We start from the raw sequence: 23205 nt of genomic DNA, 5'->3' as shown, positions 1-23205 counted from the left end.
CGGGTTGGGCATTTGCCTTGCACACAGCCGACCCGGGTTCGATTCCCAGCATCCCATATGGTCCCCTGAGCACCACCAGGGATAATTCCTGAGTGCAGAACCAGGAGTAACCCCTGTGCATCGCCGGGTGTGACCCCAAAAGAATAAATAAATAAATAAAAAGAAACATAAAAAGAGAGGGCGGGCATGAGGTACGGGGAAGGGTCCAGGGAGTGGAGGGAGAGGAGGGGTTCAGAGGGACAGAGAGGGAAGTGGATGGGGGGCCAGGCTGGCAGACATGGGGGGTGCGGGAAGCCCGACCTCTTAAGCACCATCACCCTGGGCCCACTGGCTCCTGGCCTCAGGACAGCTGGCACCCGGGGTGCTGCGTGGGTCCCGTGGGTTCTCAGGGACTCGTCCCCAGGGAGGGACCCAGAAGCATTGTCCCCACCTTAGTCCTTCCAAACCCCCAAGCCTGGCTGAGCCCACCCAGACACATTGGGAATGTGGGAGGAGAAACTTCAGGGCAGGGAATGCTGCACATGTGACTGCCCCGTGGACACCACACACAGGCACACACACACATGCACACGTGCACAAACACACAGAGGCACACGTACACACACCCAAGCATACGCATACACACAGGCACATGCTCACACACACCCAAGCACATGGGCACACACACACACACACACAGAGGCACATGCACACACACACAGGGCCCCCCGCACAGAGGTTCATGCACACATGCGCGCATACACATACACAGGTATATGCACATGTTCCCTCCACACGTAGGTGCACAGCTCACACACATGCCCATGGTCACACACACAGACACACAGTGCTCACAGTGCACACCCATGTGTAGACCTGCTCAAACACTGGTATGTGCCCACGTAGGCGTGTCCTCCCATGCATGTTCCATAGCACGCAGCACAGTGCATGTTTCTGGGCTCAAGAGTCCTGTGCCCCCAGGTGGCCCCTCCAGGGGACTACAGAGCCTCCACTATGTCCCCGAACCACAGAACAGACACAGAGCCCAGGACAGACACGAAACGTGGGGCCTGTGCCAGGTAGGAAGTGGGTGAGCGCCCCTGAGCCCCACAGTCCTCGGCCACTCAGCAGGTTCCAGCGGGCATGACCACTGCCCTGGGTGGAGGCTGCCCTTGCAGCCTCTCCCGTGGTCACGCCCAACTCGGCACCCCCATCACCCAACACAGCTCATGGCCGAGTGGGGGGCAGCTGGCGCGACGCTGTGGGACAGGGTGGCGGCTCCAAGCTCCTCTCCACAGTGTGCCCGCCGTGATGGACAGCCCGCAGCCCCTGGCCAGAGCTGACCTGGAGAGTCACGCCTCCATCTGCGAACACCGGAGGTCCATTCCGGGGCTCCGGAGGGCAGTGGCCACCAGCCCCAAGCACTGGGCAGGCACGGGGCCCTGTCAGCTGCTCAGCCTGCCTCACTCCTGCTGCCCCCTCTTCAGTGCCCACCCTCTGGCTGAGCTGCCTGGACAGATAGGCGTAAGGCAGTCGGGTGGGAGGTGTGCTGGTGGAACTGGGTTCCAGGGCCTCCAGTGCCCAGGTGGGCAGGCAGGGTCCTCCCACCCTCCAGCCTCAGGCCCCTTGTGCTGACCCTCACACAGCCACAGCTGTCACACTGGCTGAGCGGGGTGGGGGCACATCAGCAGAGCCCAGAAGTGGACTCCAGGTATCAAAGTCCAGCCCCGGGAACCCGACGCCTGCCCCACGGTGCCAGTCTCCTGGACAGCCCGAACTCGCTGCCCAGACATTGGGGAACCATGAAAGGCCCTTGCTTCCTGGGTGGCCCCTCATGGGGGCACAAGGGCAGTGCGTGGAGCAGCAGGGCCACAGCGGGGGCTCACCAGCCCCCTCTCTGGTTCCCCCAACCCAGCCTCACTGCCCTGCACCTCCTGGGCCCAGCAGAGTAGAGGGTCGGAGGCAAGGTGAGGGGCGAAGGCTGGGGGCCACAGGCCCAGACCAAGGACAGGAACCGGCCTCTGCTTGGAACCCGCCAGCCCGGACCCGCGCAGAGAGCCCCAGTGTGGCTTCCGTCCCTCCCTGCCGGGGTCTCCGATGTTTGCCCCACCAGGGGGCATGGGGTGGTCAGGGCGCAGAGTGCCCAACCCCTCGTCTCTACTCCAGACTCAGCGACAAGAGCAGCAGGGCAGACGCAGGCCCTGGCCAGGCCCCCACTGACACGGGGATGGGCAGCCCAGAGCTGGCCAGGGCAAGGCTGCACACAAGCCAGAGGGGCCATCCACGCTGTCCGCCAGCGCCCTGTCCACCAGACCTGACCCAGAGCTAGACACAGGCTTCAGCCAGAGCAGCCCGAGGCTCAGTGTGGTCACAGGCCTGCAGGGGAAGGTGCAGGGGTTGGGGGGGAGGACACATGCCCTGGAGGAGGGGGAATGCTGCAGGCTAGGGCTCTCCAGGGTCAGGCAAAAGGTGGAGGGCTCCTAGGAGCCCAACGGGGAGCCAGAGGCAGGGTGAGTCCTGGGAGGGGGTGCCCAGTGCAGTTACCAGGGCGAACACCTGCACTGGCCGGCACTGGATGCCAAGCCTGGGCAGAGCCAGCAATGGGGAACCCTAAGGTCCACCCCGGGCTCTAGGAAAGCTGCAGCAGCCCTCATCCCAGAGCCCCTCAGACCAGCCAGGGGTGGCCACATGCCCCGCAGGCTTCCAGGAGAGGTACCCCAAGCAGCACGTGCGTTCTGGTGGGAAAGGCCACTGGGGGCTGTGGGGGCGGGGCGTGGCTGCCGTTGGAGGAGGGGAAGCCGGGGAGTGACCTGGTGGGCGGGGCCATAGTGGGCAGGGCCAGTGGCGTGGGTGACTTGAGGGTGAGAAGTGGGGTGGGTGGGCGGGGTCGGAGAGGGCTGTGGGCAGGCCCTGCGGGACAGGGTGGAACTCCGGAAGACGAGGGAGGGAAGATGACTCGCAGGGGCGAAGTGAGGCGGCGCCCACGGGTGCTGGGCGGGAGTCAAGAGCTGTCTGGAACTGTTGCTCCACTCAGGGACTCTATTCGGATGCAAATAGTGATTTTCCATCAGACGCTATTTATACTCACGAGTCATTATTTACTGTCTCTGTTCCTGAGCGGCTGCAAGAATAAATAGTTTAAGGGCTCAGTTTTTAAAATGTCATTTATTTATTTTGGGTCCGGGGTCCCATCCAGCAGTGCGGGGCGGGGCCGGACCCACCTTCCCAGTGGCTGCTGGACAAACCTGCGTGGCCATGCCAAACCAGGTACCCTTGTGGCAGCGACTCCTTGGCAAACGCTAGGTTGGCACACGTGATGGGAGGTGCAGGCCCTGCAGGAGCCTGCGGGCAGGGTGCGTGCGCCTGCCCCGGGCAGATTGCGGATGACGGCATCTGCAAGGAGCAAGCCTTGAATGTTTTACTTTGTATTTTGTATAATGTGTTTTACATAACTTAATTAGTTTAATTGGATTTTAATAAAGGCTTCTGTAACAACCGGCTCTGAGTTACAGGAGCTCTAGCTCCTCTGCTGACTTCAACAGCCCCCTCACCGCCTGTCCAGAGGCCGGTTCTCCAGCGTCTGTACCCCGCTTGGGGGCCTGAAACTACAGGACACCCCGAAATCTGAAAAGCCAGAATCGGGTCGCGGGTGCAAGCTGAACTCCCAAGAAGCGGGCAGGGCCTGGCAGGAGGAGCAGAGCCAGGCAGAATGGGGCGGAGCCAGACAGGATGGGGCGGAGCCAGTCAGGATGGGGGGGCCCAGGCAGGATGGTGGGGGCCAAGTGAGATGGGCGGAGCCAAGCAGAATGGGGTGGAGCCAGGTAGGACGGGCGGGGCCAGACAGGATGGGCGGGGCCAGGAAGGATGGGGCGGAGCCCAGCAGGATGGGCGGAGCCCGGCAGGAATGGGAGGCACCAGGAGGGGCGGGGCAGGGCGGGCTGGAGGAGGAGCGTGGGGCAAAGGGCAGTTTGATTTTAGGGTCCACAGGAAGTCAGGCCATCTAAGTCCTGAGCCACAGGGGGTGTCCAGCCTGGAGAAGAGGTGGCGGGAATGTTGGGGTCTACCTCCTAGATGCCGTGATGCCTCTGAGCCCGCTTCCTCCTTGGAAGGTGGGGTGCAGAGCTGGCAGGGCAGTCGCCCTTGGTGTAGACACAGGCCCTAGGAGCCTGGGGTCCCCAAGGCCGGGGCCTCTTTCCACATGTCCCAGAAGAAGCCCCTGTTCCACCGAAGGGGGAGAAGGCCCCACACCTCTCAGGTGCCCCTGCTGACTGCAGTAGGGGAAGGCTCTGGCATGCTGTGTGCCCAGCCTCCATGTTCTCACGGGCAGTGGGGCTCAGTCCCAGGCCCTAGACAGAACAGAATGACCCAGCTCTTCTGTGCGACCAAGAGTGCATGAGGAGGGTCTGAGGGCGGAGTGGAAGGAGGGGCACACCCACTGCAGAGGGGCCCCCTCAGTGGTCTGTGCAAAGACCCCAGCAACCAGCCACTACCCCTACCCACAGCAGATGTGTACCCCGTCCACAAGCACCTGTCCACAGGGATCTCACCAGCTCTTCCCTGTGAGGTATTATTCCTCCTGTCCTCGAGTCCTCTCCTCTGTGGTCCCTGCTTTAAAAAGTCCTCCTGGATTGCCTCTTCCTTGTGTCCAGCCCTTGGTCACCAACCAGGTTAGCTAAGGATAGCAGCAACACACACGAGGGTACCCCATGTGTCCTGAAGAAGGTTACAGTGGCCACATCCCTCTGGACCTGCCCACCCTGGTCCTGTTCTCACCCTGGCGGCCTCCCCAAGCCTGGATGTCTGAGTTCGTTCACAGGGGCCCTATGCCCACTCCAACCCCAGAGACACCCCCCCCCCGACCTGGCTCCTTCCGGACACCTGTCCTGCCAGGAATTGTGCCTTCCTGCTCGGGGTACCTACCCTGCCCTCATCCCTCCTAGATATGACCATCCCCAGGCCACCATGTGGCCAGCAGCGGATGAGGTGATGGCTCCAGCCTGAGTCCACAAGCCTGGCGTCTGCACTGCGTCCATCAGGAGTGCCCTGAGCAGACAGACTGGACTCTCCCATCCGCCCAGGACTGCTGCAGGGAAGGTGAAGAGCGACCACGCGCCCACCTGGGTAGCACTGGCCACCACAGAGCACAGGTGTCCCTCTGCTCAGGCCTGGACCCTGCAGCTAGGACAGAGCAGCTAATCCATTAGGAGTGACCTAGAGGGACAGCTTGCCCGGAGGCAGAACCTAGATGGTTCCAGTGCTGTCCCTCTGTCCCCACCTTCTGGCCAAAGGAGAGGCCAGACAGGGTGATTCTGGCCCTGCGGTGCAGGAGAGAGGCTGTGGCCACTGCCAAGACTGCAGCCACTCGGGAGGTGGCACTGGCCCTGGAACTCCGCACAGGTTCGCTCTCTTCAGCACCACCAGAAATGACTCCAGAGCGCAGAGCCAGGAGGAAGCCCTGAGCATCCCTGGGTGTGCCCCAAACCCAAACCTAAATCCGTCCCCATGGCCAGATCCAGGCGTGTGCCCCAGAAGGGAGGGTGGGCAGGTGAGCTGGGACCACGACCAGCCTGGCATTTCCACACAGGCCCACACCAGGGAGTACCCCAGCAGGAGGGCCACTCTTTGGGGTCACTCTCAAACTCCTTCTACTTGCGACCAGGGTGTGCGAACGGGTTGATGGCGCCACCTGCTGGTTGGCGTCAAACTCGGCACCCGACCTGGCCCGCTTGGCCGCTATCCCATGCCCCCAGAGCAGGCCCTCGGGTGTGCCCGGTCCTGCCGCCACTGGCAGCGCGGCCTCCCCTCTGGCACAGCCGCCGGCGGATGCAGCCAGGCTGCCTCCAGATCTGAGGCCCAAACCTCCCGGGCTTGGGGGTGGGGCGCTGAGCGACACCAAAGCTGGCTGCAAAGCCGAACTGGGCAGAGGTGGCCAGGTCTCAGCACAGCAAGTCTGTCCGGCACACCACTGGCCCCAGCCTTCACGGGGTCTCTGTTGTGGGTCAGGGGCTGCCTGCTGCTATGAGATTGGCAGCAGCCAAGTCACAGAGCCTCGGTTTCCCTGTCCGTAAAATAGATGGGCTATGGAGGCTCACCCAAGAGACGCGCTGGAAAATGGACCCGGCAGACGAAGGGACCAAGGACACAAGACAACACAAGGGCCCCGCCCTCAGCCCCGCCCTCAGCACAGACCCTGCCCATTACACCCGGGTTCCGCCCACGGGGCCCCGCCCCGTGCAGTGACGCATAATCTGCGCGGCAGGCGCGGCAGCGTCATCAGTGGCCGCCGGCAGCGCGCGGCTATGGCGCTGGCCGCCGCCGGGCCCGCGGAGGTGGTCCGCGCGGCGCAGAAGGACGACCACTACCGCGGCGGGCTGCGCAGCGCGGCCGGCGGCGCCGTGCACGGCCTGGCGGGTGGGTGCGCGCTCCGGCCCGCGCGCAGCCCCGCGGCCGGCCCGGGCGGCACCGCCCACCGATCCGTGTCCTCGTAGGGGCCAGGAGGTGGCTGGAATGGCGAAGGGAGCTGGAGCTGCTCGCCGACGTGGCCTACTTCGGCCTCACCACGCTCGCAGGTGGGCTGGGGGCGGCAGCGGGCGGGCGGGGGACGGGGGGCGCGGGCACCCCCTCCAGCCGTCCGCGCTCCCGTAGGCTACCAGACGCTCGGGGAGGAGTACGTGGGCATCGTCCAGGTGGACCCATCGCGACGCCGCGTGCCGTCGCCGCTGCGCCGCGGGCTGCTGGTGGCGCTGCACTGCGTCCTGCCCTACCTGCTGGGCCGGGCGCTGCAGCAGCTGGAACGGGCGCTGCAGCCTGACGCGCGCCGCGCCTCCCTGGGCGGCCCCGGGCCCGGCGGGCGCGGCCGGGGGGCTCGCTGGCTGCAGCGCTGCACGGCCGGCCTGGCCGAGCCGCGCCGGAGACTGCTCCTGCAGGCCCTGGCGGGGCTGCGGCGCGGCCTGGACGGGCTGCAGCGCCTACACGTGGCCTGCTTCTACCTGCAAGGCGCCTTCTACCACCTGGCCAAGAGGCTCACGGGAGTGACCTACGTGAGTGCCCCCGCACCAGACCCCTGGGAGGGGGCGGGAAGTGGGGTGCGGCGGGCCGGTGACTGTCTCCCGGTTCCTGGCAGCTCCGCATGCCCCACCTGCTCACCGAGGACCCGAGGGCCCGCGCGAGCTACCGTCTGCTGGGGCTGCTGTCGCTGCTGCACCTGGTGCTAGCCCTGGGGCTGCAGCTCTATGGGCTCCGGCAGCGACAGCGCGCCCGCAGGGAGTGGCCGCTGGCCCGGAGAGGCTCACAGCGCAGGTGCGTGCGGGGTGGCGGGGACGGCGGGCGCGCCCTGCTCCGGGCCCTGGCTCTGCGGTGGATGCTGACGCACCGGGCCCCGCAGGAGCCACCCCGAGGACAGAGTGGCTGCCCGGGGCTCCGTGTGCACCCTCTGCCTGGAGGAGCGGCGCCACGCCACCGCCACGCCCTGCGGCCACCTCTTCTGCTGGGAGTGCGTCACGCAGTGGTGTGACACCAAGGTGGGCCTCGCGGAACCTGCCTCCCAGCCTCTCTCCCAGGCTGGGACAGCGCCTGCTCCCTCAGCCACTCCCTCAGGCCCTGTACTCCCTGGCAGTTCCCAGGTCCATAGCCACCTTTGTGGGGTGCAGGGGAGAGGAAGCCGGCTGGCTTTAGGGTGGGGCCCAAGGTCCCTGGTGACTCCAGAGCCCCTCTTCTTTCCCTCCTCCAGGCGGAGTGCCCCCTATGCCGGGAGAAGTTCACACCCCAGAAGCTCGTGTACCTACGGCACTACCGCTAAGGGCCACCTAGGGGCTAAGCCCACCCGGCTGGACACTTGCTTCTTCCTGATTTCCTGCCGCCTGACAAGTTGGCTTATGACCTCGCCCACCTCAGTCAGGGGTGCGGGAAATAAAGGGGTTGCCTCTCACACCCCTCTGGTCCGCACGCACCGAGCCCCTTTAGTTTCAGGGACTTGTAGATGATAAGGCTTGGTTTGGGGGCTGTGGAGTACCTGGAAATTAACCTGGGCCTCCTTAAACCACCTATGCACTTTGTCGTGGTATCGCTGGGATACTGGGGCCCGAGTACAACCCCCAGAGCCCCTTAGTCTGAACAACTCTGCCTGGCCTAGTGGAAACAGGAATCTTGATGGAGCAGTGTGTGTGTGTGGGGGGGGGGGTGGTCCTGCCCCATCTGTGTATGCTGAGTGCCCCGCAGCCTGCACCTGTACACTGTGGCCTCAGCATCACCACAGCTGACCTCCGGCAGCACATTGGGAATATCCTGCTGGGCCCTGCCCTGAGCACTGGTGATGCAGAGAAAGACGCACAAGATGGGGGTACTCTTTAATCGGGGTGGAATTGAAAAGTTACTAAGTGCTGGAAAGAATTTCATTTTATCAAAAAGTTGGCATGCAGGCCAGTGCAGTGTCACATCCCCTGGGAGCCAAGACCAGTCTGTGTCCTGTGGAAAGCTGGTACATGAAACGGGAGCAAACTGCTCAAAAGCAAACTCCACATGGGTCAAAGAAACGTGTCGAACCACGTCAGACAATTAAAATATAATATGTATTTATAATCCCAGGCCCTCAGCAATTGTGGTGGTGGAGAGTTTGAGTCCTTACAACAGTGGCTGTCCGCATCATGGGCACGCCTTCCAGCAGGGTCCTCCAGCAGGCGGCCGGTGGCTGGGTGGGCACTGCCCGACTTTCCCATGGGCTCACTGCCTTCCCCAGCCCCCACCTTCCCACCCCGCCTGCCGAGCCTGAGCGTCACTGAGAATAAATGTGATTCCTAATCGAAGCTCCTTCTTAAAGAGAAAATCCGACTCCCTCCTAATCAACTACTTTAGTGGAGAGAAAGGCGGTGTCCAGGGCCCCAGTGCCTCGTCTAGCTGGCGAACGCCTTGCCCGCGTCCTCCTTGCCCCTGTACGTCCTCTTGCCGTGCGTGAACGGGATGTACCGGTACTTGATCATGTGCTAGAGACAGACACAGACGTCACTTTACTCCCTACCGAGTGCCCGCCTCTCCCCCCACAGGTGTCTCCATGCTCTGGGGAGGGCTGGGTAGGCGGCACCCCTGCTGCTGCTCAAGCTTTGTCCAGCACCCAGTGGGTGTGACCAGGATGGGCCAGGTGGGCACCTGTCCCAGCAGCTCTGCCCCCACCCCCCATGCTCTACCTTGATCTGTCTCTTCATGGTGATGCAGAAAAGCATGATGAAGTACATCACCAGGATGGGCCAGAACACCGGCACATTGAAGGCCTCGAAGAAGGTGCAGGCCATGGCCACCAGGATGCCCTTGGTCGCCGCGTGCCTGCGGGGAGGCGCAGTCAGCCACCTGCAGCCCGGTACCTGGGGAGCCCCCACCACCCCAAAAGCGGCCCCTAAGGCAGCATGCACCAGCCAGAGCGGGCACCGGGCTGAGGTGCTTGCCTCAGCCCTGCCCACCCTGCATGGAGCAACAGACGGCCCCCCCACAACCTCCCAGGTGCCACTTTGAGCAGCCAAGACAGCCCAGCACAGCAAGGTGGGGTCAGGGTGAAAAGCAAGCAAGGGGGGGGGGAGACTTCCCCCGGCCTACTGAGTTCCTGCCACAGCCTCAGGCTCAGGACCAGCCACCCCCAAGCCTTGTGCCCCCCCCCCCCCCCCCCATCCACAGCTGCTCACCAGAACTTAAACTCCGGGAGCCTCCGGATGAAGGGCCGGAACTCCTCGTTCTGCCGGGTGGGAAGGGACGGGCCTTCGTCTGGAATTGGGCACAGCACAGTCTGCCGGGGCCTGGCGCTCCCCGAGTCCTGCCCAGGGGTCCCACGCTGCCTTCAGCCCCCTTAGCGGTCTCCTTACGAAGTTTCTATGCCCTCAAGAATTGCACTGAAAACTCAGACAACGTTCTGCACCGGGCCAGTAGCCGCCTGTGGGTTTGCGCCCGCTTGCTCCCACCCAACCCCAGTCCTAGGAAGAGCCCAGAACTCCTCATGTCTGCCCCGCGGGTGGCAGAGCCCGGAAACGCCAAGTGGCCTCCGGGTCCCAGGCAGCGGCTATGGGCAGCAGCACAGGACCCTGGGCCTCCTGCTGCCCCATCCCCTTTCCCAGGACACCAGCCCAGTCCCCTCCCCAAATGGGGCCCAGTACACATGGCCATTAAAGGGCTGACACCAGGCCTGGAGTGACAGCACAGGAGGTAGGGGATTTGCCTTGCACGCGGCCAACCAGGGTTCAATTCCCAGCACCCCATGTGGTCCCCTGAGCACCGCTAGAAGGAACCCCTGTGCATGGCCAGGTGTGACCCAAAAACAAAAGAAAAAGGGCTGACGCCACCCCACGCTTGCTTCTCAATTCTTTGCAGAAACACGACTGCAGGGGAGACCACAAGAGAGCCCACTGCCCCGGATACCCCCCCACCCCCAGCCTCTCCTTACCTGAGTCCTCCATCAAGGACGGGTCCACCTTGGGGGACAGGAATGCAATGAAGAGGTTGAGGTGGTAAATGCCCAGAGCGTAGGTGACGATGTACCAGCCCTGCGAGACAAAGGCCGCCAGTCATCGCCTGGCTCCCGCCTGCCTGGGCCAATGCCAAAGCAGCACCCGCCCGTGCAGGGCTCAAAGGGCCTACACTGGGCCTCCCGAGCACCCAGCTGCTGGTCAAGGGGCTGTGGGAGGGCAGAACCGGACAGGCCAGGCCCAGCCCCTGCCCAGTCCTCAGGCCAGGGTCCCAGAGCTGGCCTGCAGGACACTAGCTGGGCCCCCGCCAGAAGGCACTCTCCCATCGAGAAGCTTGCCAGGACAGCTGGGGACCTTTGCCCAGGAGAAATCCAGAACTGGAAAATCCGGAACCCAAGAATAGGGTTAGAAACTCCAAGCCGAGCCTGGGCAGAAGCCGGGCCCAGCTGTGAGCGATAGTGAGCTGCGGGGTGGGCGGCGACGGAAGGGCACTGGCCGACCAAGGCGGGCTCTGCCGTCAGCTCCCAACAGCCATGCCCCATGCCCACCTGCAGCAGGTAGACTCGGATCATGTACACGAAGCTGAGGCCCAGTGTGACCACCCATCGCACGGCTGTGTAAGGCGTCGACTTGTCCAGCCAGGACTGATAGACCTAGAGGGAGAGAGAAAGATCGTGAGCGTGTGTAGTGTGTTGCATGCCGGTGTACAAGTGAAGTGAGTCTTGAGTACGAGAACGTCTGTGTAACTGCGTGGGAGCTACGTTAAGTGTGAGAACGTGTGAATGCAAGCGTCTTGAGTGTGAGGCGAGCGAGTGCAGCCCAGCCCCTGGGCAGCACCACCCAGCGAGCACAACAGGGCCATGCAGACACGACCACCAAGGAGCGCAGGGCTCTGCGTAACGGCAGGCTGGAGCCAGAAGCTGCCCACACTCAGCTAAGGGACAAGCAGATGAGCAGCCGCCCATACTTCTGGCGGGAAGTTATTCGCTGTTTAACCAAGAAAACCCCAAGCATCCCTAAGGAGCTACAGAGCAAGCACAGAAATCACAGAACTTCCAGCTAGCGACCAATCCCCCAGGTGGCCCTAAGCACTAGTGTGGCCCAAACCCTCCCCGGTGTGCACACACACAAGTGTCACAACTTCTGGAGTTACGCGTGCTCTACAAACACTCGGACCTGTGGCGCAGGCCCAGGCCTCCTGCATGCAGAGCACACGAGGTTTCCATGCAGACGCTTCTTTTGCAATCAGAAAATTCAACACTTTTATTTCTGAACAAACCAGAAGCAGCTGCTGCTCAGTGAGGCCAGAACCCAGTGCTGGCTTGTGTCCAGGCCCTGCAGGCCGCCAGACTCAGCACAGCCCTTGCGTGGGGCCAGACACGCGTCCACCCCCGCCCCCCAACTGCGAGTACAGGGTCTTCTGCCTCTTCCCAGAGGCCAGGTGCAGTGCAAAAGCACCAGGAAGGACCACACCCCCATACAGGCGCTGACCTGTCCGAGCCGCGTGAAGAACCTGTACACCACCGAGGGCTTCCCGTGCACCGAGTCGCCAACACTGTCTCCCTCCGACATTCTGCACCTGCAAAGACGAGCGCGAGAGCTCAGGCCAGCGGGACGGTCAGACTGGCCACCCCCCTGCCCCGGGGACCAAATCGGCGCCCCCAGGCACCCGTGCGGAGGCAGATGGCCGGGCACCGGGGACCTGCTCGGGGCGCAGCATCCTCGGAGCTGCCCGGCCACGTCACGGGCCGGCCCCGAACTCCGGGCAGCGCCGTCCGGGCCGGCGGGCACTGGTGCCCTTTGCGCCGGGGGAGTGGCACGGCCGGGCCGCACCCGGACATCTGACCGGCACGACAGGGGCGGACCCCCGCACATCGCACCCGGGACGGCCGGGCAAGGCCCCTCCGGGTCTCCTCTACCGGAACCGGCTCGGCCCGGTGGGCCCCGCGGTTCCGGCCTCGGCCCGGTCAGCCCCGCGGTTCCGACCCCGGCCCGGTCAGCCCCGCGGCTCCGAGCTGAGCCCCGTCAGCCTCGCGGTTCCGACCACGGCCCGGTCAGCCCGCGGTTCCGAGCTGGGTCCGGTCGGCCCCGCGGCTCCGAGCTGGGCCCGGTCGGCCCCGCGGTTCCGAGCTGGGCTCGGTCGGCCCCGCGGTTCCGAGCTGGGCCCGGTCGGCCCCGCGGCTCCGAGCTGGGCCCGGGGCCTCCGCCGTAGGCCGCCCTGCCCCGCCCCGCCCGCACCTGGCGGCTCCGCTGCGGCCCAGCGCGGGCTCGAGGCCGCGGGCAGCAGGACGCGGACAGGCGGCCGCGCCGGGCTCGGCTCGTCGCGAAGCTGCACACGGCACTTCCGCTCAGTCCTGCGCGGCGCCGCCTCCGGGCGCCCAAGATGGCCGGCGGGGCAGGGCGCAGGCTTCCAACCATTTCCGCTTCCGGCGCTGGCGCCTAGGCCGTTGGGGGGGGGGGAACGGGACGGTCGGCGGAAGAGCGTCACGGCGGAAGTGCGCCCCCCGCGCAAGCGCATTGCTCCTCCTGGCTCCGCGCCCGGACGGTTCCGCTCCGGAGATTGCGATCACCCATTGGATGACGAAGCCACGCCCCTTGGAGACGGAGAGCCAATAGTCGAGGGGCTTGGGGTTGCTAAGGGAACCGCTAGCGGCAAGATGGCCGCCGCCAGCTCCGGAGACCCGAGCTCCAAGCGGCAGCGCCCGGAGCCGCAGGACCGGCCGCCGCGGGACGGTAACGGCTCGGCCGGCCGCGGGGGCTGCGACCCGGCGCTGCAGGAGGCTTATCGGGGTCCCGCCATGCGGTCAGGGTGGAGGCGGCTCCCGGTTAGCAGGCGCTGTTCCCGAGTCGGGGGCCCGCCCCTCCGGACGCCCACCCCCTCCCCGGAACGCGGCTCTGCGCCGGCGGGTCTCAGGGCGGCGGCCGGCTACAGGGGTCGCCTCTCTCGGGCCCGTGGTGCCCCCTCAGCCTCGGCCCCCGCCCCAGACCCCGCCCCGGGTGCCACACCACCCGCCTCAATCTGCAGGCTACGGCGTCTACGTGTACCCGAACTCTTTCTTCCGATACGAGGGAGAATGGAAAGGTGGAAAGAAACACGGTAAACATGATCCTGGGGGCTGGAGGGGGCCCAGCTTGACCCGTCTCGGTGAGACCGAGTTGGTATTTCCCCACGGACAACGCAGGCCCAGGAGACCCCGCGCCGTGTCCTGTGCCCGGCGGTCAGACCCGCTGCCCGAGCCCGGAGGTGGGGCCAATCCTCCCCACGCCCTCCCGGGCCCAACGGGCGGGGCGCGCACTGGGGTGTCCCCAGAGCTGTCTGGGGCTGGGAATGGTCCCAGTGCTGGTCTGCGGCCGAGACAGCGGCACCGAGACGCAGCAGGCAATCGGGGAGACATTGTTGTCATCATGGTGTCCCAGGATTGCTGAGGCATAGCCGAGCGGCAGCCCCTGCTACCCGGTCGCCCATGCCTGGACTCTTGTGACAGGCCGCGGGAAGCTGCTGTTCAAAGACGGGAGTTACTACGAAGGCGACTTTGAAGCGGGAGAGATCTCGGGAGAAGGCCGCCGGCACTGGGCCGCCTCAGGTTAGCTGGGGGGACCTCTGTGCTCCTCGCCACCACTGCTGCGGGCAGGGGCACTCAGCCCAGCCGGTCTTTCCTGGACATAGTCCTCTGGGCCCTTCCACCAGCACCTTCTTTCCAGGACAGCAGGCTCCGTGACCCCACCTGCTGCCCAGGGCTGTCCCCAGAACCCCAGACCAGCTGCTGGTCAGCTCTCGGGACTCAGGCCTGCATGGCCTGTTCCCAGGGAACACTTACTCGGGCCACTTTGTGCTGGGGGAGCCTCATGGGCGCGGCAGCATCACCTACAGAGCGGGCGGATGGTATGAAGGGGAGTTCCGCCACGGCATGCGCGAAGGTAAGGGGGCTCACACCGCATTCCAAGCCTGGGAGTCCCCTGTCAGCTGTCGGGGTCCCATTTCCCAGCACAGGACCGAGAGGGTGCCCTGCGGGCTCCCACCCGCCGGTCCAGCCCACCCATGCTTGGCTTCAACACAGGGGTGCCCCATAGCAGGGGGTTGGGGCACAGTTGTGACCGGACCCCGGCCCTCCAGGACTGGGCCTCCTGCAGGACTCGCTGGGACAGCTGTACCGCGGGTCCTTCCATGAGAACAGACGGCATGGCCGGGGGCACATGGCCTTCCAGTGAGTGAGACCCTCCCGTTCACCACTGCGTCTGTGGGCCTCATGGGGAGACTCTGCCCCAGTGGGGGAGCCTTAGTGTTTCTCAGGAGGAGGGGCCTGAATCTGCTCTCCAAGGTTGGGGGCACCCTCGACAGCCCCCCTTCTCCCTGGGGTGCTTGTGGGCAGGAGGGCAATGGGCTGGCCCCAGCAGCTCGGGTCCCGCAGGAATGGTGACAGCTACGAAGGAGACTGGGTCAGGGACCAGCAGCAGGGCCACGGGATGCTCCGCTGTGCCGACGGCTCCGTCTATCAGGTACTGGGGACCTCGCAGGGACGAACCCTGGCTTCAGGCCCTGCTGAGCCCTGCACCCCGCTCTGACAGCAGCAGCTTCTCGGGTCCCCAACACGCCTGACTGGGGGCATCCCCCTCCCCCAGCTATGCGTTCTGTGTGTGTGAGGGGGTGGGGGCGGCCAGAGTCGTATCCCGCGGGGACGCTGGGCAGAACCGGGTCCTTAGGAACTGAGCTGGCTCTGTCCCTCGTCACTTCCCAGGACTGCAGGCCAGCTCTTTCTGGGGGACTGTAGCCACTGGGCAGCTGTGTCCTGCGTCAGGGCTCCAGGGCCAGCCCCAAAGAGGCTGCGGGTTCCTCCGCGCACGACTAGGGCTCACGGGGCCGCCAGGCTTTGCTCAGGGACCCTAAACTTCCCGGGTCCCAGACCAGCCGCGGTCCCCGGGCCCCAGCAGCAGCAGTCTGGGCCCCGCGTTGGTGCCCTCGACCGCCACCAGGGGGCAGCGCAGCCCCGCGGCTCGTGGGATGTCGGCACCGCCCCCGGGGCGGGGCTGTGGGCGGGGCCGCCTTGTGAGAGATGGGTTGTGGGCGGGGTCACTCTGTGGTGGGCGGGGCCTGGCTGCCGCCTCCCCACGTCTCTGGTTCCCTGGTGACCAGCGTGCTGGTCTGGCCACCCTCAAATCCTGTGCCCACAGCTACTGGCTCTCAGGGTTTTGCGCCCCGAAGTGGGGGTCACTGTGGCCTGCGCTCTGCTCCCAGCCGCGACCGCGGCTGGGAGCTGTCCCCCGTCCCCGCACACTTGGTTCCAGGCCAAGGTCTGTCTCCGGGCTCTTGAGTGCCCAGGGGCCACCCTGTCCTGGACCCTGAGCTGGGCACAGCCGGCCCGGGCGCAGGGACCTTCCCACACCACTGTCCCCGCCAAGCCAGACAGCAGAGTGGGGGTGCCTGGCACCCTAGAGGGCCACAGCCACCACCTCCCCAGAGAACTGGGCACAGCAGAGTGTGGGCAGCGGGTCGGGCCCCCAGACTGACACCCCTCGTCTCGCAGGGCCAGTGGTACTGCGGAGTCCTCAGTGGCCTGGGCAGCCTGGCCCATTGCTCAGGGCTCACCTACCATGGCCAGTGGGTCAACGGGCACCCGGTGGGTAAGTGAGAACCTGCCTGCAGACGCCCCTGTCCTGCCCCCGCCCTGTTAGAGATGGGGGTGGAGCTGCCCACTCGGGATTCAGGAGGGAGGAAGAGCCGGACGGGGCAGGCAGCTGTGAAGTCCCAAGCAGGGTGGGGCGCTGCTCACCCTCAGATTCAGTGCTCGGCTCCCTGCCCCGGAGTCAGGGCCAGAGGTTCCCCATGCTCCAGGCTGCGTGCTCCCTGTCCCCGTGACCCACTATGGGGGCCATGACCCCCAGAGACACTTTCTTCCCACAGAACAAGCCGTCAGGATGGTGGTGCTGGGCCCCAGGCTGCTGACCCTGCGCCCGGATGCCACCTTCTCGCTGCAAGTCCAGTTGCAGCAGAACAGCGGGGACACCGCTGGGGGTGAGCAGGGCCCACGGGGCTCAGAGGGTGCAGGCGAGACCCTGTGGGGACCCACCAACTGAGGCCGCCACGGAGTGTCTGTATACATGCATGTGTGCCTGTGTGCCTGCATGCTATCCACATGGGAGTGTTCGTGTACATGCATGTGCCTTTGTGTGTGAGCACTGTCATAGAGGCACCTGGGCGGGATGTGGATATGTGTGAGCATGCTTGAGCATGAGTGAGTAAACACATGTGGGGATGAGCACTACAACATGTGAGCCCATGGATGAGCATTGTGCATGAGCCCATGGAGGAGCCTTGTGCTGGTGTGAGCACACTTGCTGAGCCTGCTCTGGCCACAGTGGCCTCCCTTGCTCCATGCGGGCAGCTGCAAGAGGTCCCTGAGCGACTGTACAGCGGGCAGGTTGCTGGCCTTGCCCCCACCTGCCCCAGGGGATCCCCCCGCCCCCATGGTCTGTGATCCCCAAGGGCCCTGGTGTGGCCGTAGACTGGAATGTGGAAACAACCCACCCGACCTCCAGGGTCCAGGGCTGCCTGTGCCCTCCGCCTGCCCTGGTTGGGGGCACTATGTCCTGCCCCCAGTGGGTGCCCAGGAAGGGGGGCGGCCCTGAGGCCCTGCTCTGCCGCAGGTGAGGATGGGCGGCTTCTGAGGGTCTCGGCCGGCGTCAGGTACGTGCAGCTCCCGGCCTACTCCACGGTCAGCTTCTTCAGAGTGCACGGAGACCCCCTGGACACGCTCATCCAGACCCCCTTGTGAGTGCAGTGCAAGCTCCTCCCGTGGCCCTGCCCTGCCTCGCCCCGTGGCCCCCCTCTGGGTCGGCTCCCTGTGCCCCCAGCAGCCCCTCCCCACAGCGGGTTCCAGTGCATCCCCTACCCTCTGGGGAGCCCAGCCGCTGGGGACCCAGAGCCCAGCACTGACCAGGAGGACCTGCCCCCAGCACTGGCCTTGGGCAGCCGCCAGGGGAGCACCCCCTGCCCCCTGCTGGGTGAGTAGAGGATGGGGCAGTGGTGGGGGCAGATGCCCTGTCCAGGAGCCCCACGCCCTGGCGGCGAGGGAATGAGGTGACACCTGACGAGAGTCCGTAGCCTGGTTTCTTGGACCGGCCAAGCCAGAGACCTCTGTGCACCCCTCTGGTCCCTTTAGGGAGGGCAGGGAGGCCTGGTGAGTAGCACCCTCTGTGTGCTGCTCCGAGTGGGTGACGGGTGGGCCATCACTGTTCCTGGTGCTCATGGTCTTGTCAGTGGCTGGGGGCTCCCAGGTGGTTCGTGCCTTCCTGTGGGCCATGGTGCCGATGCTGGTTCCGTGAGCTGACCAAGAGTGTGCTGGGCGGGACGCCTAAGGCCCGGTAGCCCCTGCCAGGAAGGTGGTAAGGGCGCCAGCCCTGCCAGACGGAGGCCCCCCAGACATGCTCATCCAGACCCCCAGGGCCGCTGCTGGCCAGTGGTGACCCCAGAGGGCCCCAAACAGCGTTGTCCTTTGCCTCCGGACCTGGGGTGTGTCCCAGTTTCGGGCACCCACCACCCAGTAATCTGTGGGTCTGGGTGCCTGACAGGCCACCTGGGACTGCCTGGGAGGACGCCCCCACTCCCGGGGCGCCAGCTGGAGTCTGCGGCCAGGGCCACTCGCCCCTCCCTGATGCCTCCTCATCTTGCCAGTCAAGTGTGGGAAATTTCCAGAAGGTTCCAGGGTGGGGGTTTGGGGGAAGGTTCCTGAGCTGACCCTCTCTGGCTGGTTGCAGTGGGGCAGGTATGGGAGTTTTAGGGGTCTTTTGGTTGGTTTTGGGGGTCACCTCTGCGGTGCCGGAGATTGCCACTGGTGGAGCTCAGGGACCCCGCGCGGGGCCCAGGCAAGTGCTCTCCGCGAAGTCTGGCCACTCTAGCCCCAGGCCTGGCGCTCAGTGGGCAGCAGGCGCTCGATCCGGGCCTCCTGCAGCCACGCTGTGCTCGGCTGCCTCTGCCCAGCCCGTTCTCCAGGCCCGGCTGCATGGGGCTTCCCTCGGGGCCAGGCCCTGTGGGAAGGCTGACCGTGTCCTGCGTATTGGCCCAGCCGCAGGGCAGCGGGAGGGGCCGGGAGCCGGGTGGTGGGTCCTGCCATGGGCCTTCACCCAGGCCTATCCTCCTGGGCTCTGTGGAGTCTCGGCGAGTCTCTGTGTCCCACTGGGGACAGGTTCCAGGGCCCAGCGGAGGGGCCCTGTCCAAGGGGAGCGGCAGGGCCTGTGCTGGGCAGATGTATGCACCCCACAGGCGGATGGCGAGCGTGGGTTGCTGGCCCGCCCGGACAGCTGCATGCGCTGGCCCAGAGCCCGGCCAGGCCCAGCGGGGGCCCAGGAGACAGGGCAGAGGGACCCCCGGCTGCCTTCGGGCGCGCACCAGCAGGAGCCCTCCCTGGCCCTGCTCAGCCAAGCAGGCGCAGGCAGCTGCTGCGGGAGGGGCGGGGGCGTCAGGAACCCCAATTTAGTGCTGCTCCTGGCGCCCTGCCAGCGCCCCGCCCCGTGCTGTGGACCCAGGCAGGAAGGAGCCAGTGGGAGCCGCGCGTGCTGGGGCTCTTTGTCCCGGCTGGGAACCGGGAATGGCGCCCCCCACAGGCGGCGCAGCAGCGTTGCGCAGGGTCAGGGGGTCTGGACGCAGCACGCAGCTGCGAGAGCTCAGCCAACGCTTGACCTGGCTCCTGGGCTGCTGCTCACGCGTGTGTGCATGTGTGTGCACATCGTGTCGTGTTGCTTTGTGCAGGTGTGTTTGCATGTGCTGTGGGCTGCGTGCACGTATGTTGCACGTGCGCTGTGTGCATGCATGTCTTCCGCCTGCCACATCTCCCTGCACAAGAACCGACTCTGCGGCTGCTGGCGGTCACCTCTGAGGCTCTCATGCAGCGGCCGTCCCCTCGAATCGCACCTCCCGTGGGGCTGGGATGGGCTTTTGCCCTGTCCCTGCTCGTCCTATGCAGGTGACATCAGGCAGAAGAGGCCTTGGGCAGCTGGGGACACTGAGGGCTGGCGCCTGCTGCAGGAGCCTGGCTGGAACTCCAGGTGCCCCAGAGCCCACGGGGTGGGGGTGCGGATGAACTGACGGTGCTCCAGGGACATGTGGGGACAGTGGCACTGCCTTTGGACCTCCAGGATCTGGTGTGAGGACACTGCAGGAGCAAGCCCGTGGGGCAGGGCTCAGCCAGTGGGGAGGACACGGGCCCTGGGTGTGGGCATGCCCTGGAGAACCTCAATGGCCTGGTCACCATCTCCTGACACAGCTGGACCCCTGTGAGGGACAAGGCAGGGTGGTGGGACCTCAGTTACCTCAGCCTCAGCTGGGAGCCTCCTGGGGGCCACGACCTGGGCTCCAGGGCCCGAGCAGGAGGCCCACCAGCCTTGCCTGGGAGCCACGGGGCCTTCGTGCTCATTCTCTGGAAACCCCCTTGTGCCCCCCACCAGCAGAAACACGGCACTGCCAGCGGGCACGGCACGGCTGTGCCCAATTCAACCACCTCCGCCTGGGCCCCCCCCCAGCCGGGCACCACCCTGTGCCGTTCTTCCACAGCCCCCCTGAGGTAGGCAGGAGACCTCGGGCTGGGGGGCGGCCCTGGGACCGCCTCTCAGCGCCCCTCTCTTCCAGAAGGTGGCAGGACAGGACCCCCCGAGCACAGCCCCGGGATGCACCTGGTAGGACAGGGGTCCGTCTCCGGCATCTGGGGCTGGGTGGACCCCCCTGCCGCTCCCCACAGGGTGGGGGAGACCCCCAGGAGCAGGGCCGTGCGGGAGGGGGCGGGCGTGGCGGCACAGCTGCGGGTGACGTCAGGCTGTGGGCGCGGGAACACTGGAGGCTGCGCCCCCCCCCCCCCCACAGCGTTTCCAGGGCGCCCGCCCCCACGGCCCAGCCGGGCTTGTGAATCAGAACCGGCAGCTCAGTGCTCGGCGCCTTGGCCCGCTCCCGCACAGGCCGGGCTCAGGATCCTCCCTAGACATTGAGGCGCCCTCGGGACCCGGCCCCCTTCCGAGGGACACTGAGGAGGGTGGGGGCGGGACCCCTGCTCTGCTGAGCTGGAAACTTCTTCTGTCACCCCTGCCACTTCCCTCCCGCCCGAGCTGACCCGCGCGGACACCCTTCCCTGCAGGCTATCGCTGGCCTGGCAGAGCCCACTCTGGAGCCAAGGCATGCCTGGACATCTGGGTAGTGGACACTGAGAGGTCGAGGCTCAGGACATCTAAGGCAGCAAGGGAGGGCCAGGCCCGAGCTCCCGTGATGTCCTCACTGTCCCTCAGTGGCAGGCGGTTCCGAGGCACCTGTGTGCCCAGTCCAGGGAAGGGGCGTAGCTGCCTCGGGCGCCCTGTGTCCTGGGGTGTCCCCCAGGGGACTGGACAGACCCCTCAGGCCATGCCCAGGGTTGCTTGAGCCTCTGGCCAGCACCTGAGAGGAGCCTGGAGATGTGCATCGACGATGGGACAGAACTGGGGCCCCACCCCCTGCACGGGGCACTCCGGACCCCTCCTCCCTGCTGGCTGGAGGGACTCCAGTGCTAAGGCTCTTACGCCCGGCCACCAGAAGCTTGGCCCCTAGAGGTGGTGCGAGGGTCCCCACCACGCCCCTTCCTCCCCAGGCTGGACGTGGGCACCTCAGCTGGACCAGCAGTGCTCCCAGGTAGGGGGTTGGACCCAGGGCGGGGGCACCTCCTTTGTCCCCAGTGCCTGATGAGGCTTGGTGGGGCCCAACGGCCTGGCCCCCAGAGCGGGATGAGCAGGCACCGGTACCGGGTGGCGGGGGGTGGGGGGGAGGAACTGGACCCCTGGAGGCCGAGGGCTCGCATCCCCTCACCCTGCCTCTCTCCCAGCCTTCCCAGGCACCAGGGGGCGTTCCTGAGTGCCATGGTGGCCGAGGCGGGTGGACACGGGGCCGGTGGCGGCAGGAATGTGCCCGCGCCCCGCGCACGCGGCCCTCGGGCCGAGGCCTGTTTTGCAGACGCGCTGGAATGTTCTCTCCAGCCGAGCCGCCTGGCCCTCGAGGCCGCGGCCACATTCCTGGCGGAGCGCGGGGCCGCGGGAGCATTTTCCAGGCTCCCGTGCCAGCCCGCCGGCGGCGGGAGGCGGTTTCCGTGGCAACTGCACTTTTGTTATTTCTTATTTTCTTTTTTACGGCCTCTCCAACTTTCAGGCTCTGCAGACAGTTTGTGACTGAGGAGAAAAGTGCTTTTCCCTTCGCCCTACTTCACCCCGCTGTCCCTGGCCCCCACCAGCAGAGCCCCAGCCCCACCCCTGTGCCCACGCAGAGGCCCCAGCCCCCATGCCATCGCCCCCCCCCCCCCCGTGCCGGCGCCAGCGCCCCCCAGGCTGGGCCAAGTTCAGCCACGGGGTGGGGGGTGTCTCCTAGGGCTCAGCCTTCCACAGCCCAGTTCGCCCCCAGTCCTGCCCTGGCCCGGGTGGGGCTTGTGGGCCTGGTGTTGGGGGGAGCAGCCGTCCCACAGGGCTGACCAGAGCTTTCTCCCTAGGCGAGTACGTCATCAAGGTGGAGGATGTGACCAGCCCTCCGTTCCTCGGCCACACGCTGCCCCCCGCCTTCCAGCACCTCCTTGTTTCTGCACCAGAGGGGCAGCAGGGTCCCCCCCAGACGCCCCCTCAGAGGCTCCTGAGTGCTTCTCAGGAGGACGGGCTTGACCGTCCAGCCTGAGGGGCCCACAGTGCCCTTCATCACAGGGTCCACGGTCCTCCCAGGGGCTCCACTGTCCCACCGCCCCCAGGGACCCCAAAGCTCCACCGCTGGGCCCCGCCCCATGGCCCCACCTGGGCTCTCTGGTCCCCTGTCCCGGACCCAGCTGCCACCCACCTCCTCCCCACACCGCCTCAGGGGCCGGGTGTGCCCGGGCTATGCTTGCTTGCCAGTGCCCACCCCAGGGTGCACCAGGCACCTTGAGCAGGAGTGAAATGAACGGCGTCCTGACATCCTTACAAAGTCCCTGCTTGTAGCTCATTGTCCAGGCCCGCCGCCCACCCGAGCCACACACCGGGGCTGTGAGCAGGAGGTGTCATAAGGGCTGGGCGGGGGTTCTGGGCCCACATGGCCGTGGAGGGGGAGGGAGAGATGGAATTGGCTCCTAGTAGGCTCTCCTACTCTGTGAGTGAGTTCTCAGACAAGGCCAGGAGTGCTGGGGGCACCGCAGGCTGCACGAGCCAACACTCAGTCCTTCTCTGAGATGCACATCTGCTGGGATCTTGGGAAGGTCACTGGACCTGTCCTGGAGGGCATCCAATTGCTCTGGTCCCAGGGCCATCAGCCTTGGGGGTCAGGCTCTGCAGCTCCAACCAGTTCCTCAGTTCAAGCCTCAGTTTCCCCTCTTTTTCCTGGCCTGGAGCACTCTGCCAGCAGTGATGTCAGGGCGAAATGCAGAGCCACTGTCATGGTCAAACTCTGCAGGCAGCCTGGGGGCCCAGAGGCACAGACAGACACACAGGCTGGCTAATATGCCGCCCCTAACTATCCCTGGGCTCGGGCTGACTAGGGGCTGCTCTTGGGCTCAGCCCCTTCTAGGCTCCATCTTGTGTGAGGGGCTGAGGCCAGCCCGACGGCGGCAGCACCCCAGGCTGACATACCCCTGGATCCCGGTGGGGGCTTTAGAGCAGGCCCCCCTCCCTGAAGACAGGGACTCAGGACAAGGGTGCTCATGAGTGTCTCCAGGGCCTCCTGAAATGGACTGTGAGGGACCGGCCCTGCCCGTGGCCCCCAGCCACCCTTTCCAGTAATGTAGGTGATACCCCCATGGTAGCTGGAGATCCTGCTTGGGGGGCAGTG

General features: G+C 65.9%; 3 protein-coding genes across 3 annotated transcripts; 2 read left to right on the top strand and 1 right to left on the bottom strand.

Annotated features, from left to right (window-relative positions):
* Positions 1–6238: 6238 nt before the first annotated feature.
* PEX10 (peroxisomal biogenesis factor 10) lies at positions 6239–8776 on the top strand. The gene is made up of 6 exons (XM_056128453.1): positions 6239–6390; positions 6468–6548; positions 6625–7019; positions 7103–7278; positions 7364–7499; positions 7709–8776. Exons 1-6 carry the CDS (start codon positions 6279–6281, stop codon positions 7775–7777), a joined length of 969 nt encoding a protein of 322 aa, XP_055984428.1. The 5' UTR covers positions 6239–6278; the 3' UTR covers positions 7778–8776.
* Positions 8777–8778: 2 nt separating this feature from the next.
* On the bottom strand, positions 8779–12815 carry RER1 (retention in endoplasmic reticulum sorting receptor 1). The gene is made up of 7 exons (XM_056128456.1): positions 12660–12815; positions 11913–12000; positions 10970–11074; positions 10400–10499; positions 9648–9726; positions 9159–9294; positions 8779–8957 (listed from the first exon to the last, which is right to left on the bottom strand). Exons 2-7 carry the CDS (start codon positions 11991–11993, stop codon positions 8868–8870), a joined length of 591 nt encoding a protein of 196 aa, XP_055984431.1. The 5' UTR covers positions 11994–12000; positions 12660–12815; the 3' UTR covers positions 8779–8867.
* A 263-nt stretch (positions 12816–13078) lies between these two features.
* MORN1 (MORN repeat containing 1) lies at positions 13079–22086 on the top strand. The gene is made up of 14 exons (XM_056128340.1): positions 13079–13154; positions 13447–13518; positions 13907–14005; positions 14229–14339; positions 14536–14626; positions 14831–14918; positions 15944–16040; positions 16321–16431; positions 17064–17187; positions 17287–17420; positions 19379–19460; positions 19679–19975; positions 20041–20087; positions 21908–22086. Exons 1-14 carry the CDS (start codon positions 13079–13081, stop codon positions 22084–22086), a joined length of 1608 nt encoding a protein of 535 aa, XP_055984315.1.
* Positions 22087–23205: the final 1119 nt, after the last annotated feature.

Source organism: Sorex fumeus, unplaced genomic scaffold (genome assembly GCF_029834395.1).
Source record: "Sorex fumeus unplaced genomic scaffold, SorFum_2.1 ptg000064l, whole genome shotgun sequence".
Classification (NCBI taxonomy): Eukaryota; Metazoa; Chordata; class Mammalia; order Eulipotyphla; family Soricidae; genus Sorex; species Sorex fumeus.
Note: the sequence above shows the minus strand (reverse complement) of the source record. Positions and strands in the feature narration are given on the sequence as shown.